The sequence below is a fragment of the Centruroides sculpturatus genome, unplaced genomic scaffold (assembly GCF_000671375.1).
Source record: "Centruroides sculpturatus isolate CEXI.00-Female unplaced genomic scaffold, Cexi_2.0 scaffold586, whole genome shotgun sequence".
NCBI lineage: Eukaryota > Metazoa > Arthropoda > Arachnida > Scorpiones > Buthidae > Centruroides > Centruroides sculpturatus.
Genome location: NW_019384796.1, coordinates 1 through 19,423, shown reverse-complemented (window position 1 = coordinate 19,423; position 19,423 = coordinate 1). Strand labels below are relative to the sequence as shown.

The 19,423-nt window shown below is 27.0% G+C and overlaps 3 protein-coding genes across 3 annotated transcripts; 2 read left to right on the top strand and 1 right to left on the bottom strand.

Annotated features, from left to right (window-relative positions):
- Window positions 1-477: 477 nt before the first annotated feature.
- On the bottom strand, window positions 478-2,100 carry LOC111629394. The gene is made up of 2 exons (XM_023373289.1): window positions 918-2,100; window positions 478-851 (listed from the first exon to the last, which is right to left on the bottom strand). The coding sequence occupies exons 1-2, from the start codon at window positions 2,098-2,100 to the stop codon at window positions 478-480; spliced, it is 1,557 nt and encodes a 518-aa protein (XP_023229057.1).
- Window positions 2,101-2,510: 410 nt separating this feature from the next.
- On the top strand, window positions 2,511-3,586 carry LOC111629393. The gene is made up of 2 exons (XM_023373287.1): window positions 2,511-3,404; window positions 3,551-3,586. Exons 1-2 carry the CDS (start codon window positions 2,511-2,513, stop codon window positions 3,584-3,586), a joined length of 930 nt encoding a protein of 309 aa, XP_023229055.1.
- Window positions 3,587-5,243: 1,657 nt separating this feature from the next.
- On the top strand, window positions 5,244-12,082 carry LOC111629406 (alkaline phosphatase, tissue-nonspecific isozyme-like). The gene is made up of 4 exons (XM_023373306.1): window positions 5,244-5,468; window positions 5,954-6,128; window positions 7,125-7,303; window positions 11,496-12,082. Exons 1-4 carry the CDS (start codon window positions 5,355-5,357, stop codon window positions 11,790-11,792), a joined length of 765 nt encoding a protein of 254 aa, XP_023229074.1. The 5' UTR covers window positions 5,244-5,354; the 3' UTR covers window positions 11,793-12,082.
- The last annotated feature ends 7,341 nt before the right edge of the window (window positions 12,083-19,423 follow it).

The following is a 19,423-nucleotide window of genomic DNA, read 5'->3' as shown; positions in this document are numbered from 1 at the left end:
GAAAGAAGAAAAGAAATTCTACTATATCTATTTATTAAATAATAAATTATACGTTACATAAATAAATTAATGGAATTTAGACTGGAATAAATTTAATTTCTAAAGTGTTAGCGTTATGTTTTTTTTTTTTTTTCCTGAATTTATATAGCCTATAAACATTAATAAAAGATAAGAATATCAACCACAACTATACCCAGCAGAAAACAATTAAACATGTAATCCAACACCTTATTTTTCGCTGAGAGATTATTTTTAATTAAAACAAACGTTTTCGATCCATTCATTGGATCATCTTCAGGCTAAATAGAACACTTCATAAATAGAACTACTCGTTTAAATATTCAAAAATACAAATAAACCGATAACATAAAAATAAATAATACTTGTAAATAATACAAATATTCAAAATAAATAACATAATATCATTACTAAATAATAATATCGTCTGCCTAACTATATAGAGCTTATTATTTCATACTAAATTTCCTGCGCTTTTTTTAAGCTTTTAACCGCAAACTTCCAAGCGGAAGGAAGACCCTCCGCATCTCTTGCGTTAATACATTTTTCTTCAAGTTTGCTTCTATAGATTTCTATCTTTTCAGCTGTTCTTGCCAATGCCGGCGAGTGTATCTGTTTCAGGATTTCGGCTTTATCCCAATGTATCAATGAACCTTCTGCCTGCGCCATCTGGGCCAAAACTGTCGCATTAGAACCTTTTCTGATATCATATTTGTGTTCTTTGATCCTTAAACCTAGGTTCCTAGTTGTAACCCCTACATATTCTTTCTTAATTCCTAAAAGCTGGTTCTCGTAGGGAATCTTGTACACACCCGCCTTATTTTCTTTTCTAACTACCCCTTTATCGTTTCTAAGTATTTTGTATAAATTTGGGGCTCTTTTTAAGACCATCTTTGCACCCTTCATATTTGTGATTTCTTTCATAACTCCTCCTAAATGTTTGTTGTATGTAAATTTCGTGTATTTAGAAGGACCTTGTGCCTTTTTTATATCTTTATTATCCTCTAATTTTCTAATAATTCCCTTAATCACATTCCTCTTGTAACCCAATGTTCCTGCCAATTGCATAATTCTTTCTAACTCTGCATCCCGGTCTATAACGCTTTCACAGTATATAAAGGCCCTCCTAACCAATGCTCGAAACGCTGCTATTTTATACCTATAAGGGTCATTAGAGTTTGCAGGGATATATAGTGGACTATGTGTTGGTTTAATGAATACGTTGGTGGATATACGTCCTCTCCTAAATATGATACTAATGTCTAAGAAATGTACCTTCATAGAGCTTTTTTGCTCTAGCTTCAACCTAAGACCTTCCTCGTTATCGTTAACTCTATCTACGAATTCAGCAATTGCTCGATTGTTTTTCCATAAAATGAATACATCATCTACATATCTCTTGTAGTATACAATATTTCTTTCAAAGCTACTCAGTATTTTTCTTTCTAGTTTTCTAACGACAAGCTCGCATAGGAGCCCTGAAATTGGGCTTCCCATTGGGACCCCTCTATTTTGTTTATATGTTTGGCCTTCAAAAACGAAAAAGGATTCGCAACATACTAGATTAACCATCTCTGCAACCTCATTACCGTGCTGTGCTAACATTGGGTTTACTCTATTCAAAAACTCCAAAAGTGCTTCTACACATGCTTCAATCCTAATAGAAGGGTACAAACTTTCGTAATCTAAAACAGTTCCCACTTCTTCATCCATTAAGATAAGGTCTTGTAGCTCTTTGACCACCTTCACAGGATCCTTTGCCACCAATTCATTACTTTCCATCATGGAAGAGAGATATTCTTGCAACTTTTTTTCCAGGAGAAATGTGGGTGCTTTCCGTTTTTCCACAATAGGTCTTATTTCCTTGCCCTCTTTATGAGTTTTAGCGAAGGCGAATAACCTCGGGGTCCCTGGTCTAGGGTTTCGGCATTTTTGTAAGAAAGGTAAGATCTTCGCTAGTTTTGTTCCTTCCAGCTTTTTAATCCTTCTATCAATTGCTTCAACTATATTACTATTGATCTTAATACATTCCGTTTTTCTGATGTATTCTTCTAACGCTTTATTATACGTTTGTTTTTTCATTATAACTATTTGCTTGCTTTTATCCGCTCTTGCTGCGATTAAGTTATTCTCTTTCAGCCATCTCTTAGTAAAACTGATGTCCTTATTATTATTTCCTTTTTTCCACTTTTCTTGATTTTTTAGCACCGTTTTCCAACGTATAAGAATACATCAGAAAAACGGAATGTATTAAGATCAATAGTAATATAGTTGAAGCAATTGATAGAAGGATTAAAAAGCTGGAAGGAACAAAACTAGCGAAGATCTTACCTTTCTTACAAAAATGCCGAAACCCTAGACCAGGGACCCCGAGGTTATTCGCCTTCGCTAAAACTCATAAAGAGGGCAAGGAAATAAGACCTATTGTGGAAAAACGGAAAGCACCCACATTTCTCCTGGAAAAAAAGTTGCAAGAGTATCTCTCTTCCATGATGGAAAGTAATGAATTGGTGGCAAAGGATCCTGTGAAGGTGGTCAAAGAGCTACAAGACCTTATCTTAATGGATGAAGAAGTGGGAACTGTTTTAGATTACGAAAGTTTGTACCCTTCTATTAGGATTGAAGCGTGTGTAGAAGCACTTTTGGAGTTTTTGAATAGAGTAAACCCAATGTTAGCACAACACGGTAATGAGGTTGCAGAGATGGTTAATCTAGTATGTTGCGAATCCTTTTTCGTTTTTGAAGGCCAAACATATAAACAAAATAGAGGGGTCCCAATGGGAAGCCCAATTTCAGGGCTCCTATGCGAGCTTGTCGTTAGAAAACTAGAAAGAAAAATACTGAGTAGCTTTGAAAGAAATATTGTATACTACAAGAGATATGTAGATGATGTATTCATTTTATGGAAAAACAATCGAGCAATTGCTGAATTCGTAGATAGAGTTAACGATAACGAGGAAGGTCTTAGGTTGAAGCTAGAGCAAAAAAGCTCTATGAAGGTACATTTCTTAGACATTAGTATCATATTTAGGAGAGGACGTATATCCACCAACGTATTCATTAAACCAACACATAGTCCACTATATATCCCTGCAAACTCTAATGACCCTTATAGGTATAAAATAGCAGCGTTTCGAGCATTGGTTAGGAGGGCCTTTATATACTGTGAAAGCGTTATAGACCGGGATGCAGAGTTAGAAAGAATTATGCAATTGGCAGGAACATTGGGTTACAAGAGGAATGTGATTAAGGGAATTATTAGAAAATTAGAGGATAATAAAGATATAAAAAAGGCACAAGGTCCTTCTAAATACACGAAATTTACATACAACAAACATTTAGGAGGAGTTATGAAAGAAATCACAAATATGAAGGGTGCAAAGATGGTCTTAAAAAGAGCCCCAAATTTATACAAAATACTTAGAAACGATAAAGGGGTAGTTAGAAAAGAAAATAAGGCGGGTGTGTACAAGATTCCCTACGAGAACCAGCTTTTAGGAATTAAGAAAGAATATGTAGGGGTTACAACTAGGAACCTAGGTTTAAGGATCAAAGAACACAAATATGATATCAGAAAAGGTTCTAATGCGACAGTTTTGGCCCAGATGGCGCAGGCAGAAGGTTCATTGATACATTGGGATAAAGCCGAAATCCTGAAACAGATACACTCGCCGGCATTGGCAAGAACAGCTGAAAAGATAGAAATCTATAGAAGCAAACTTGAAGAAAAATGTATTAACGCAAGAGATGCGGAGGGTCTTCCTTCCGCTTGGAAGTTTGCGGTTAAAAGCTTAAAAAAAGCGCAGGAAATTTAGTATGAAATAATAAGCTCTATATAGTTAGGCAGACGATATTATTATTTAGTAATGATATTATGTTATTTATTTTGAATATTTGTATTATTTACAAGTATTATTTATTTTTATGTTATCGGTTTATTTGTATTTTTGAATATTTAAACGAGTAGTTCTATTTATGAAGTGTTCTATTTAGCCTGAAGATGATCCAATGAATGGATCGAAAACGTTTGTTTTAATTAAAAATAATCTCTCAGCGAAAAATAAGGTGTTGGATTACATGTTTGATAAGAATATCAGCCATTTCTAAGAAATTTTGCATTAAAACATGATAAATTTCAAATTACAAAAATTTATTTGAATTTTTCTTGAACGTTATTTTTGTTTCAATTTGAGACCATGTAAGATCTGATGAAACCTCTCAATTCATAAAGTTTACACGCAATGCTAATCAATTATATTGTCTTTACTGAATTCAGGTAAACATTTTTTGTTGAAACTCGAATGTAATTAGTTTTTTTCATTAAATTTTTGACGAATTTTCGGGAAATTTCGGCGATTTTATCTATTTAACTATTAAAAAACATTTCAGTATAACGAGAAACTTGGTTTTGAGAATACCGTATATCGTTTTGCAACTAAGTTCCTGGACTGCTACCATTAAGAAGTTTCTAACAATAAGTACTCTAAAATAAGTGTTAACATATTTTATAATGATGTTTGCCAAAGTTTCAGAGATCCATAATATATTGTTTTAAAAATTAATTAAACTAATATTATTTAAATTATATTTTAAATATATTTAATGAAGAAATAATAACATATACATAGAATCAGATTTTATATGTCGTTAAGTTGAAGTTAGATTAGCAAGTTTTTCCTTATAATAAGTGTTCTTATGTTAGTGTACAATATTGTGTAACATTTTATGAAATAATTGTGCTCGTAACATTAATTGCTGGCATAAATAACAGTTAATGTTCATGTTATTGATATTTAGCTCTGTAAATGAAACTGTTAAATACACGGTAAAACATCTTATGATAAAGGTTTAATGTATGGAAACAAATATTAATTGAATTTAATGCAACTTCTAAATACTGTAAATAGCTGTAACACGTAAAAATTTGATAATAAATACTAAAATAAATGAATTGTTTATTTATTACTGTATATTATNGTTGAATGTTTAATTCACAAATTTTTTTCCATACAAATGTACAGTACGTGTTAAAAATACTTTCCACGTATTTCCTACGTTAAACTTTTATAATTAGTATCTAAAAATAATGATAATTTACTTGATAAAAAGATCTTACAGATTAAAAAAAAACACACACCTTTTATTCATTAATAATCCTACATTTACTATCATTACTTGGCATTCCTGTGTCGTTTTAATATATTAATAAATATTTTTGTTTGTAAGTAGGTAGATCTTACTGGTATGAACAAGCTAAGAGTGTTTTATTAAAGAATATTCGCGAAGAAAGAAACTATAACGTTGCAAAGAATCTTATACTTTTTATTGGAGATGGAATGGGAATAACTACTGTAACGACTGCTAGAATCCTAAGGGGTCAGTTAATGGGACAAAATGGAGAAGAAACTGAATTAGCCTTCGATAAGTTCGAAAATGTAGCACTTTCCAAGGTATGAACTTATTTATCATCACTAAAACGTCTTCTCTGTAAGCGCATCTCCGAAGAGGGTGTGAATAAATGATGATTTAATACCCGAAATGCTTTGTTTTATATATTTTTAAAAAATTATAATAGGTAAATTATATAAATATCGAGAAACTGGAACATTTCTAAACGAATTTTTGATTAATAAAAATTCGTTTTTCTATTGATTTATACCGTTGAATCGATTGATTAAACTGTTTGAATTGATCTATTGATCGTATTTCTATTGATTTAAATCGTTAAAATTTAAAAATAAAACAAACAAATTAGTAATAAGAATAGTAAATTATGTATAAATTAAATAAAATTATAAACATTAAAAAAATTGATTAAAATTCTCTTTATATACGTGTAATCTGTAGTGCGGTCGCGAACGTCACAAGAGAATGTCACGTTCTCTTGTGACGTAAAATTATTTGAGAAATTGAAAGTTATTTTTCTACTTTACAGACTTATAATACAGATAGCCAGGTGGGAGACTCGGGTGCTTGTGCGACGGCTTTACTTTGCGGAGTTAAAAGTCGCTTCGAAACCATAGGTTTGGATGATAATGCCATTTATGATAAATGTTTTAGTAGTTTCACCTCACGTATTACATGCCTTACAGACTGGGCCCAGCAAGAAGGTAAGACCATCTTAAATCCTTACTCACAGAACATACTTTAGTAATATCGAAGTAATGAAATTTTCAAGAGAAATTATAGTAATTCTGTTAGTAAGTCATCCACATTAAAGTTAGAAGAAGAAAAAAAGAAAGGAAAATATATTAATTCGCTTCATTTTAATAATTATACTTTCGTTATTTAAATAATGAGTAATATTTTTAATGAAAATAACACAAGCAGAATAATTAAATTAGAAAATAATTCGCCAGAAAATGTATTACAGTTAATTCATTAGAAAGAAAAATAATTTGATTTTTTTCTTTCTTTCTTTGAATAAATAATTAAAAATAATACTAATTTTTCAGGGATTTTTTGTTATTAATCTCATTAGTTAAACAACGTCAACAATACGCGCATCAATGTTTTTCCTTTATTAAACAGAGAACTGGATGGGTTATTTGCATTGTCTTTGTAAGAGGCATTCTAATTGAAAAAAAAAAACTAGAAATTGATTAAGCGAGGTTAATAAAAATGGAAGAAAAATGTTTACGAATGGAATTTTAAAAACTTTCGTTTTTATGAAAGAAAACAAGAAAAAAAAGGGAAATTACTTGGATATTTATTCGAAAAATGCAATAAATATTTCATTTGTTGTGTGTGTATTATGACAATCGTTCAAACTGATAACAAGCTGACGTTAATCAGATTTCAACTGATTTTACTTCTTCTCTAAAGCATAAATATTAAAAAATTGCCTTATATTCATTCATGCGATTGTATCAAAACGGTTCGATAAGCAATACTTCCGAAATGCCTCAGGTTAAAGAACTACTACTCATTCTTTACTATATAAAAAGTACTTGTAAGTAAATGATGTTTCCTTCTCTTTGTGCATAATTTTTTTCAAATCTGATCCCATTTTATTCAGAATAAATAGAACTTTTCTACTATAGAAAGTAACAATGTTATAGTTTTCTATGGATAGACTTTTTATTTTATTTTTTAACATTTTCTAGGTAAAGCTACGGGTGTGGTAACTACTACAAGAGTTACACACGCTACACCAGCAGCTGCGTATGGTCATGTTGCTAGTAGATATTGGGAAAGTGATGACAAGATGCCAGAAGATGCTAAGAGCGCTTGTAAAGATCTGGCCAGGCAGCTAGTGGAGGACGAACCTGGACAAAACATAAATGTGAATATAGAATTGTTCTGTTGAATATATTTTTCTGTGTGTGTGTAGCTAGGGCATTGCTCTGTGAAAGAAGGAGCCATGTTTTATCCTATACATGTTTACAAGTAAAATGTTTGAATATTTTAAGTCATTTACGTGTAGTTTTAGTTTAGTAAGTACGTGTAGTTTTAGTTTAGTAAGTAATGAATTGGATATTAGTTATGTTATCATAATATATTCAAAGAAACTCTTTTATAGTAGAGTTTTAATCTCAGTTGTAATATAAAAAACGCTTTTTATATACATTTGCATTATTGATCGTTGTGACTTTTATCCTCCTATTCAACCCCTCTTCACATATCTAAACTATAAAAAGTGAAATCTTTCAAGTATCTTCAAAATATAGAAACATTAATAAAACATGAGTTTTAAAAATTTACAATTTGTCGTCTTTTATTAATGTTTTGTTTTTGAAAACGACACAGGAGAGTAGAATATTTTCTTAAACACGAAAATATATTGTTGTAACCATTCCAGTTCTTCTGTTCGTTTTAAATTACATGTTGTGTGTATGCTCTGGAAATAATGTTTGAGATTTGATACCGAGGGATCGTTTATTATTTTGATTATTTTCTTTTCTCGAATTTATATTAACTTGAATCAAACTTTATAATTAATGGCGTCGTATATCATACACCCTAGGAAAATCTCCGTTTTCGGATAAAAAATTTACAGTTTTAGTGTATAAATTAATGTAATATTTATACTTTTCGCGATTTTTTATTATTGTTTCTATATTTGTTTTCACGGAAAATTGCTTCATCGAAAAGTTTTTCTTGTGATAATTTGCTGAAAGTGAATTAAATTCAAGTCGGTACAAGAATTTATAATGTTGTTTTATTATTTTTAAATAATATTTTAGGGTATAAAAAGATATTTAATGTGCTATCCGTTATGTAGTCAAGTTTTATAAAATTTATGTTATTTTTTTTATCAATTTATAACACTTAACTTCAGTAATTGTTTATCTTGTGTGCTAAACAAACTGAATAAGGCCTCACATTTTTAGTTATATGGTGTAGAGGAAGGCCTTTTTTATATGTTATATTATAGAAGTTTATATAGTTATTAATTAATGTATAATAATTCCAATGATATAAATTAAAAGTTTAATTTAAAAAATACTTCTTTTCATTTTGAATAAATTTTCTGTAAAAAAAATGCATATTAATAGAAGAAATAATTAAAAATTTACAGTATAATTTTTCATTCCATATAAATCTATATCAAGATGACGTATTGCAAATGGTTCTAATCTGTTATAATTTATTTATTACTTCATCCATTAACTTTCAACACGTCCCATTTACAATAAATTTATATTTAAAAGTCCTATGCTGTAATTTGAATTATTCTTGTAACCGCATTACTTGAGCAATAAAAAGAAATTTTTAGTAAATGTTGTAAAGAAATATTTCAAATTATATTAGAAATGAATGAATATAAAATATATAATTTCATAAAATAAATCCCCATAATATCATTTTCATAACTCAAAGTCCTCGAGAGAAACTTTGAAAAACTTGGTCCAGTTCGATCAAAGGATTTAGGAGTTAATAGGGGATGAAATCAGGGGAGGGATGGTTTTAAGTAGCTTATATTTTCAGCAGGATATTAATAAGTAAATATAGAAAGTTAGGAATAGATCGTTCAAAAGGTTCAGAAGTGTATAGGGGATAGACATGCAGACATTCCACTTAATAATATAATAAGAAATTTCATTATATATAATGTAATTAATGAGTTAGTATAATCCTAAATCATTTTAAATTCTTCTTTATTATATATATATTTTTTTATTTTATATTTAACAAATCCATTGTAGTAACATTTCTCATGAAAAAATCGGATAGACATGCATACGCACGAAGAAAGAATTAAACATTTTTATTGTGTTTTTAGTTATTTTCTTTACGATTGACTTTATTAAAATTAATTATATTCATGTTTCTGAACGTAAACTTCTTAATTCCACTATTCTGTTATTAAGAATTTTAATTATAATTAAGTAGGATTATATAATTATATTAGGATCTCTAATTATAATAATTGTTTACTCGGCTTCNTATTTAAATATGAAATTTTTTTTTCATATTGGAGACCTCATTTACAAGCTGGAAATCATCTTGTATAAAGACTTGAAAACAACTATTTTTTAAAAAATCTTATGATAATTTTGGGTAAATTATAATAATTTAAACCTAATTAACCATAAATATATTAACAAATATCAAAGTTTGTTATCATTTTAGGGTATAAAAAATATATATATTAATTAATGAACTGTTAATTAAGAATCGAATAAATAAAATTATTGTTTATATAAGAGATATTTTCATTTTAATTTTATATAAAATTAATTTAAATAATTAAAATATTTTGTAGAATTTTTACAACTGACAGAAAGATCAGTTACTGCAGCGTTTTTTAAGCTGTAAAAAAAATAAAAGAAAATTTTCCATTATAATTTATGAAAACATTAATTTAATGACGATTTTTATCTGCATACAAAGAATTTATATCTTTTAACAATTAATTAAAAAGAATAAATAATTATTTCTTCGTAATTATAATTATAATTACTTTCTTTTCGAAATAATAAATAAATGTTATGCTTAATTAATTATTTTTAATTTATTTTTTAAACATAATTAAATAAAATTGACATTAGCTTTAATAAGGAAGCGAAAACTCGAAAAATATAGAAAAAAAAAGATTAAAAATTTAATAAAAAAATTCAATTTTAAAACATTTTAAAAGTTATTAATTACATTTTAATAATAAAAAAATATATTTAGATATTAAATATTTTTAACAAACGACGAAGCCATTCAACTTTACCGTTTAATTAGAAGAGATTATGTTAACTTTAAATCTAATTAATATTTATAAGATTTAATTGTATTTAAATTCAATTTATTATATATTAATTTTTGATATATAATTTATTGTACGACACAACATTTTAAAATAAATTAATTAGTTTTAATATATTAAAATTATTCTTAAACTCGAAGTTTCCTCCGCTTTAGAATAGCGTAAAAATTGTCTGTCCGTAACGCTTTAAAAATTAAGATATTATAATCCTCTTTAAATGAAAAGTTTTCTGACTTTATGTAAACCGATAAGCTGTCTTCTCGGAAGTTTTCTTTACTTTCGTATTAATTAAACGTGTAATAACAGAGCAAACAGGTTCAAATTCATTTCCTTCTCGTCTTTCTTCACCTAATTAGATTTTTCTGTCTTCATGTAGTCGATGTTATTTTCTCTCATTCATTCGTTATATCCCAACAAGCTGTGTTCTATTCATCGCATTTATTTACTTTCAGTTCTCTTTAATAAAAACTAAAAAGAAAAGGAAGAACAACAGGAAGAAAGTAACGAAAAAAAAATCGTTCCTTAATGATGAGAGATAATAAAATATAATTTTTTACCTTATATACTTTTAGAATATTTCTATTTTTTTTATATTCATATAATAAGATCACATTGTAACTAAATTGAAGTTTTTTTTAAAGTAAAAATAAAATAAAAATTTAATAAACTTTCAAAGTTTTTAATAGGTCTATTGTAGAATTTTATAAAAAGTTTATTATTATTATTATTTTTTGAATATCCATTTACAGAATTAAATCCACTTTCTATATAATGTTATTAACTTCAAATCGATGAAGAATTGAATTTATATTGCTATACATATATGTATTTTTTAAATCTATATTTAAATGTTTAAAGTCGAATTACGTTTTCTAGTCGATTTTGATAATAGTAAAGTTGTTGAAATATACCTTAGTTAGTAGTATACAACAATAATAATCGCATATGTATAAGAGCCCCTGGGATGTAGTGTTCTATAGTTAACATTTGTGAAAGACAGAGAAGAGATAAGTTCGGCAGGTGGAACCGACTGAGGCGATAAAACAACGCATCTGTGGTCTCTACACAGCGATCCCTTATCTTATCTTTGCTTCTAAATATCTCTGGTGGTTATGTGACATAATATAACATTGCCAAAGGGCCACTTATTCTTCTAAGTGATAAACAATTATATTCTTATTCACATAAGTGATAATAAGTTTTTAAAGTTTTTTTTTTACATATACTTTTTTGTAAATTACACAAACCTAAATTTAGATTTTTAATTTGTAATTAGTGTCATGAAGACTGTACTAATTTACGGGATACTCACGGTGGTGAAGATGTACCAGTTTACGCTCACGGACCAATGTCTCATTTATTTAGAGGTGTATTCGAACAAACTTATATACCACATGCCATGGCTTATGCTGCATGTATAGGACCCGAGAAAGATAACTGCCATACGAGGATGGAAGCTTACATCAAGAGAAACGAAGCTTGCCCACCAGCGGAACTAAGAAGCCAAGCTGAAAGGCACAGTTCATCATATTCGTGGATAATAATTCTAATATGTACGATAATGGCTACGTGATAAGAGTTTTTACAGTGTAAAAGAAGAAGTTAATTTATTTAAATATGAAATTTTTTTTTCATATTGGAGACCTCATTTACAAGCTGGAAATCATCTTGTATAAAGACTTGAAAACAACTATTTTTTAAAAAATCTTATGATAATTTTGGGTAAATTATAATAATTTAAACCTAATTAACCATAAATATATTAACAAATATCAAAGTTTGTTATCATTTTAGGGTATAAAAAATATATATATTAATTAATGAACTGTTAATTAAGAATCGAATAAATAAAATTATTGTTTATATAAGAGATATTTTCATTTTAATTTTATATAAAATTAATTTAAATAATTAAAATATTTTGTAGAATTTTTACAACTGACAGAAAGATCAGTTACTGCAGCGTTTTTTAAGCTGTAAAAAAAATAAAAGAAAATTTTCCATTATAATTTATGAAAACATTAATTTAATGACGATTTTTATCTGCATACAAAGAATTTATATCTTTTAACAATTAATTAAAAAGAATAAATAATTATTTCTTCGTAATTATAATTATAATTACTTTCTTTTCGAAATAATAAATAAATGTTATGCTTAATTAATTATTTTTAATTTATTTTTTAAACATAATTAAATAAAATTGACATTAGCTTTAATAAGGAAGCGAAAACTCGAAAAATATAGAAAAAAAAAGATTAAAAATTTAATAAAAAAATTCAATTTTAAAACATTTTAAAAGTTATTAATTACATTTTAATAATAAAAAAATATATTTAGATATTAAATATTTTTAACAAACGACGAAGCCATTCAACTTTACCGTTTAATTAGAAGAGATTATGTTAACTTTAAATCTAATTAATATTTATAAGATTTAATTGTATTTAAATTCAATTTATTATATATTAATTTTTGATATATAATTTATTGTACGACACAACATTTTAAAATAAATTAATTAGTTTTAATATATTAAAATTATTCTTAAACTCGAAGTTTCCTCCGCTTTAGAATAGCGTAAAAATTGTCTGTCCGTAACGCTTTAAAAATTAAGATATTATAATCCTCTTTAAATGAAAAGTTTTCTGACTTTATGTAAACCGATAAGCTGTCTTCTCGGAAGTTTTCTTTACTTTCGTATTAATTAAACGTGTAATAACAGAGCAAACAGGTTCAAATTCATTTCCTTCTCGTCTTTCTTCACCTAATTAGATTTTTCTGTCTTCATGTAGTCGATGTTATTTTCTCTCATTCATTCGTTATATCCCAACAAGCTGTGTTCTATTCATCGCATTTATTTACTTTCAGTTCTCTTTAATAAAAACTAAAAAGAAAAGGAAGAACAACAGGAAGAAAGTAACGAAAAAAAAATCGTTCCTTAATGATGAGAGATAATAAAATATAATTTTTTACCTTATATACTTTTAGAATATTTCTATTTTTTTTATATTCATATAATAAGATCACATTGTAACTAAATTGAAGTTTTTTTTAAAGTAAAAATAAAATAAAAATTTAATAAACTTTCAAAGTTTTTAATAGGTCTATTGTAGAATTTTATAAAAAGTTTATTATTATTATTATTTTTTGAATATCCATTTACAGAATTAAATCCACTTTCTATATAATGTTATTAACTTCAAATCGATGAAGAATTGAATTTATATTGCTATACATATATGTATTTTTTAAATCTATATTTAAATGTTTAAAGTCGAATTACGTTTTCTAGTCGATTTTGATAATAGTAAAGTTGTTGAAATATACCTTAGTTAGTAGTATACAACAATAATAATCGCATATGTATAAGAGCCCCTGGGATGTAGTGTTCTATAGTTAACATTTGTGAAAGACAGAGAAGAGATAAGTTCGGCAGGTGGAACCGACTGAGGCGATAAAACAACGCATCTGTGGTCTCTACACAGCGATCCCTTATCTTATCTTTGCTTCTAAATATCTCTGGTGGTTATGTGACATAATATAACATTGCCAAAGGGCCACTTATTCTTCTAAGTGATAAACAATTATATTCTTATTCACATAAGTGATAATAAGTTTTTAAAGTTTTTTTTTTACATATACTTTTTTGTAAATTACACAAACCTAAATTTAGATTTTTAATTTGTAATTAGTGTCATGAAGACTGTGCTAATTTACATTTTATTAAATTATATAGTCTTTATACGTTTTTTCAACTTTAATAGGTAGTGGATCTCGAGGGCCCTAAACAAAATTAATTTTTAGGCCGTCATCACATAATCTAAACTTAAATATATCTTTTAATAAATTATACTTGAAAAACAATTTTTTATTTTATTTTATTTTGAATGCATTAAAACTTATTTCGGGCTTCTTAGAGTAACCAACTGTAAGGATTCTCTTGGTCCTTAGACAAATATCCATTCTGTCTTTAGTATAATGTGTCACTGAGTGTAAATCTACAGTTTTTTTTTTTAAATATTTGTAAAATATTTTTTTGAAATAATACTTAACTTTTATTTAGGAAAAGGGAATTTATCAAAAAAATTTTTTTTCTTATCTATCAATTACATCGGTATTAGTCTTTCACTCAGGAAACAAAGAACTGCAAACAACTATTATTGTCCAAGGATATCATCAGCATTACCACTAAGGCAACATCCAATCAATAGTGATCATAAGCTTGTAAGCTCTATTGTAAGTTCTTATTGCCACAACTCGCTAATAACCTACTTATAGAAATCTGAAAATCGTTATTTCCGATATAAAACTTGGCAAAAAAAAAATCAGTTTATTCACTTATCTTTAGTCATATCCGTTTTTTACAACGTTAGTTATTATTCAACTTAGAAGATTTTTTAAATAACAATTCTTGTGGCATTTGGCACAAAGCATAGTCCAAAATAACTGAAGACGAATTTATTCCATTTAAAAATAGATACTTGGTTTCTTCTGAGCTTGACATTATTTTATTTTCCTATCCTACAGCATTTTGTCTAATAACTCTTATCAACTCTTCATAAATTACAGAAGTTAAAGGTTCAAATTAACAAAAGATTACAGCTTTTAGTTAGAAAGTTTGCCTTTCTTCGCTGCTAGAAATTTAAGAAGCGTGGACACCATTTTTTTCTCCTCTTTTTTGTATTATTTTAACTGTAAAAAATACTTAAATTTTTTCGTTTGGAGAAGAAATATCTATAGAAACACCCCTAGGAAAAAAATATACTTTCAGCATTTAATACATTCAAGGGACAGATGCCTCTAAGAAAATATCAATAAATTCTTAATTAAATAAATATTTAAGATTTATTCTTTATTAAATATTTAAATATTTATGTGTTTTCTATGAAATTTTAAAAGGTTAAAAGTTTAAAATTGCTATTAAATAACATTTTTAAAAACAAAATCGAAATCATAAATGACGTCACACTCCATTTCGTTGTTTTTGTATAAACTTTGATATAAAATTCAGTACAAATTTAAATGTTTCGTAACGAGATTTTGATAGTTTAAAGAAACTTTAAAATAGAAAATTCACATGATGTAATATGAATTTGTTCAAAATTTTTATTATAAAATGAACAAAAATCAATAGTTGACTTCTGAGCATTTTTGGGAAATTTCTATTAAATCTGGTTTTTATTAAATATAGTAATTTATAGATGTAATTATCAGAAATATCACTAAAATTATATTACAAAAAATATTTTTAATGATATAAATTTCAAATACAGTATGAATAAATACGTTAAATTTATTTTTTCGTTATTTATATAATTTTTTAAAATATTTTAATAGTTCTAATATTTTTATATCAATTATATTAAAAATATTTTTTAATATTTACGTATTAAACAATAACTTTTTTAAAATCCTTAATTTCAGATTTAAAATAGGTAATGTATATCTGGCGCCATCTGATGTCGAAAATATAAGATAACTTCAAAAAGTTTCAATTATAAAGAAAATTACAATTGTATTAGAAATTAAATTTAGAAATTTAATAGAAAAAAAAATTAGGAAAGTAATTATAAAAATATTAAAATATATACATTATTTTAAAGAAATAAAACTTCTGTCAGCAATAGAAAATCTAGAAGTATGATTGCACCCCTTTAAGAGCTAACCATGCTGGTGCCAAGTGTTATACTGTACTAGAACAAAATCAAGGCTGAGCTACTAAAATCAATCATTATATCATATTTGTATGCTATTAATTATAAATGGATTAGCCCATAAGCTAAATAAACTGCAATTTAGTGCCTCGAGTTAGGAGGCTATAACTTAGGGCCTCGCATTTTTATATGTAATGTATATTCGTTGGAAAAGGAAGGCCTGTCATATGTTACAGCTTAATGACACAACAAGTCTTAAATGTTAAAAATAGTGCAAATGTTATAATTAATATTTATAAATTATTATTATTATTAAATTAGAAATAATAATTTAAATACTTTTAGACATAAAATGCAGAAAATTTANGACAAAGGACAAAAGATAAAGAAGTGAAAAAGATTGAAAAATTACGGGTCCATATTTGCTTAACAGAAGATCTATTTAACGTTACTCACTACTACATCTTTTGTCCTTTCTCATCTTTCCCTCCTTTTCCCAAATTTGGGTCTATAATACTTTGATTTACAACTCCAGCTTTATTTAGTAATCCTTCCGCATTCACACATCTCCAAGTATTTGAAAATATTTTCTTTCCACTCAAAAATAAAATATGAATAAAGGTTTACGACTTTGTGAAACTTTTTTTTGAGTTTATGCTGTTGAAATAAATAAATAATAATAAATTAAAACATTTGTTGGTTTTGTTTACACGTTTATTGGGCTGCGGGTTGGACACTCCTGCTGTATCACACAATTTAGCAAGGACAATCTCTGTGGAATAGTGGGGCATAAAACTATATTGGTCATTGCTCAAAAACTTTCCATGAGGTGAAACTTTAAATTTTTAAAAAATGTACAGAAAATAGCAATTTACAATACAACCATTCATGATGTTACTAATATTTGATGGAAACATTATGAATGTAACCTGGGGTATGCCTGTATATTGTTTATTAGTATTTCTTCTACATCAGATTTCAGAGATTACTTCATAAATATTAAATCATCTAAAAAGTATTTATTTGAAATCATACCTTAATAGCATGTTAATACAGTAATTTCAAACTGAACATATCTTTGTGCTTAAATCATTTTTATTTTAGTGAAGACAGCAACATACAAAATTTCTATTTATTATATAAATCCTTATTTTACAGATTCCAATATTGTAGATATTCTAAATACATTAAATGAAATCATTGATGTTGAAAAAAATCCTAAAATAGTTCAATATCTATTACAGTGGTTTTATGTTTTTATTATTAGTCCAAAAATTTAGAATTCTGGACGTTCAGGCTTTTTACTGTAGTCAGTAAGAGGAGAATAAAACTGTAAAAAAAATTGTTTTTTATGATTAATTTAAGTTTTGAAAATAAATTCATCATCTCATTTATTTTAAAAAAATTAACTTTAATAAAAAGCTTAATTTTTATATAGGATTAAAATAATAGATAGTATGGTTTAAAATTTAGAAAACAATTACTGAATATTTTACTCATATAAATCAAAAAAAGTTAACATTGTTGTGAATTCCATTATTGATAGTAACTGAAATAATTACTATAATTTCCTGCATATAACCTATACCAACTTTCAAACTGACTATAAACACACATAATTTGAAGATTTGCAAGAAATTAGTACTTTTACTTAATTATTATTACAAAAATGATTTGATTTTCATAATACATAGCATCATACAACACTATTATATAGTTTTTATGCACTGATACCAATATTACAATTTCATCCATTAATTTAATAGTTTAAATACACCTGACCCACAATAGAATGAGTGCATGAATGAAGATAGAGAACCTAACTCAATCATAAAAAAAACAATTCTGGATCAACCTGTATCTTGAAACATGACAAAATAACATATTCATCAATTTTATTAACAGTGAAATGATACTATTCAGTATCTTACACTTCAAGTTTTCAAACCAGCCACATGAAATATGCTCACATTTTTCATAAAAATTTAAATAGACATTGTAAAAGTTTTTGTTTAACGGCAATAATATAATTATCAATAATTATCCCTCTTTTTTTTAGTATGGTTTTAAGTTAAAAAGCTATATAGAAAATAAATATATTGATAAGAATTTCAATTTCTATCATGAATATTGAAAATTATCATAATTGATCTTAAATATCAAGATATTGAATTATCTCAGAGCAAAATATCATCCATCCAGTTGTGCCTTTGGCCTCTGTTTACTATATGAGCCAAGGGTAAGCAAGAATGTCATGGGACTATAAACTTTCTAGATGAAGAAGTTTTCTATCTTAGGCAAGCTAAAACAAGGAAATGGTCACTGCTTTAAAATGTGAATATACTTTTTTTTTTTACCAATCTACACACAATAATTATTTACTATATTCATTGAAATAAACTCAAAATAAAAGGAAAGGGCACAGGAAAAAAAAAAAAAAACATTCTGATGAGGCTTCATGTATTTTCAGTGAGAAAACACAAATCATTAAATGCCATCTTGAATAGTTTACTTGCTCAAATTTGAGCTTTGAAAGAGCTCAAATTCAATACTCTTGAGCTCTCTCTGCATTTGTCTTAGTCATAATTAATGAAGTATTCAACATTTTTGGTAATAATTTTTCAACAACATTGGTAGGTCAATACACTTTGGTTTTAAAACAGCAATTCTCAATAGATTTTGATAGGGTTTTCAGCTTGTAAAAGGAAGAAACTTACTCTATTTTGTGTTCACATAAAGCAGAAACTTCTGAAAATGTTGGTATGTTTTTTTATTTCTGTCCATATTGTGTTCCTGGCCAAAGGCTATTTTGATTTTAAAACAGCAAGTCTCCTGCTGTTTTAAAATCAAAATAGCCTTTGGCCAGGAACACAATATGGACAGAAATAAAAAAACATACCAACATTTTCAGAAGTTTCTGCTTTATGTGAACACAAAATAGAGTAAGTTTCTTCCTTTTACAAGCTGAAAACCCTATCAAAATCTATTGAGAATTGCTGTTTTAAAACCAAAGTGTATTGACCTACCAATGTTGTTGAAAAATTATTACCAAAAATGTTGAATACTTCATTAATTATGACTAAGACAAATGCAGAGAGAGCTCAAGAGTATTGAATTTGAGCTCTTTCAAAGCTCAAATTTGAGCAAGTAAACTATTCAAGATGGCATTTAATGATTTGTGTTTTCTCACTGAAAATACATGAAGCCTCATCAGAATGTTTTTTTTTTTTTTTCCTGTGCCCTTTCCTTTTATTTTGAGTTTATTTCAATGAATATAGTAAATAATAAATTATACGTTACATAAATAAATTAATGGAATTTAGACTGGAATAAATTTAATTTCTAAAGTGTTAGCGTTATGTTTTTTTTTTTTTTTCCTGAATTTATATAGCCTATAAACATTAATAAAAGATAAGAATATCAACCACAACTATACCCAGCAGAAAACAATTAAACATGTAATCCAACACCTTATTTTTCGCTGAGAGATTATTTTTAATTAAAACAAACGTTTTCGATCCATTCATTGGATCATCTTCAGGCTAAA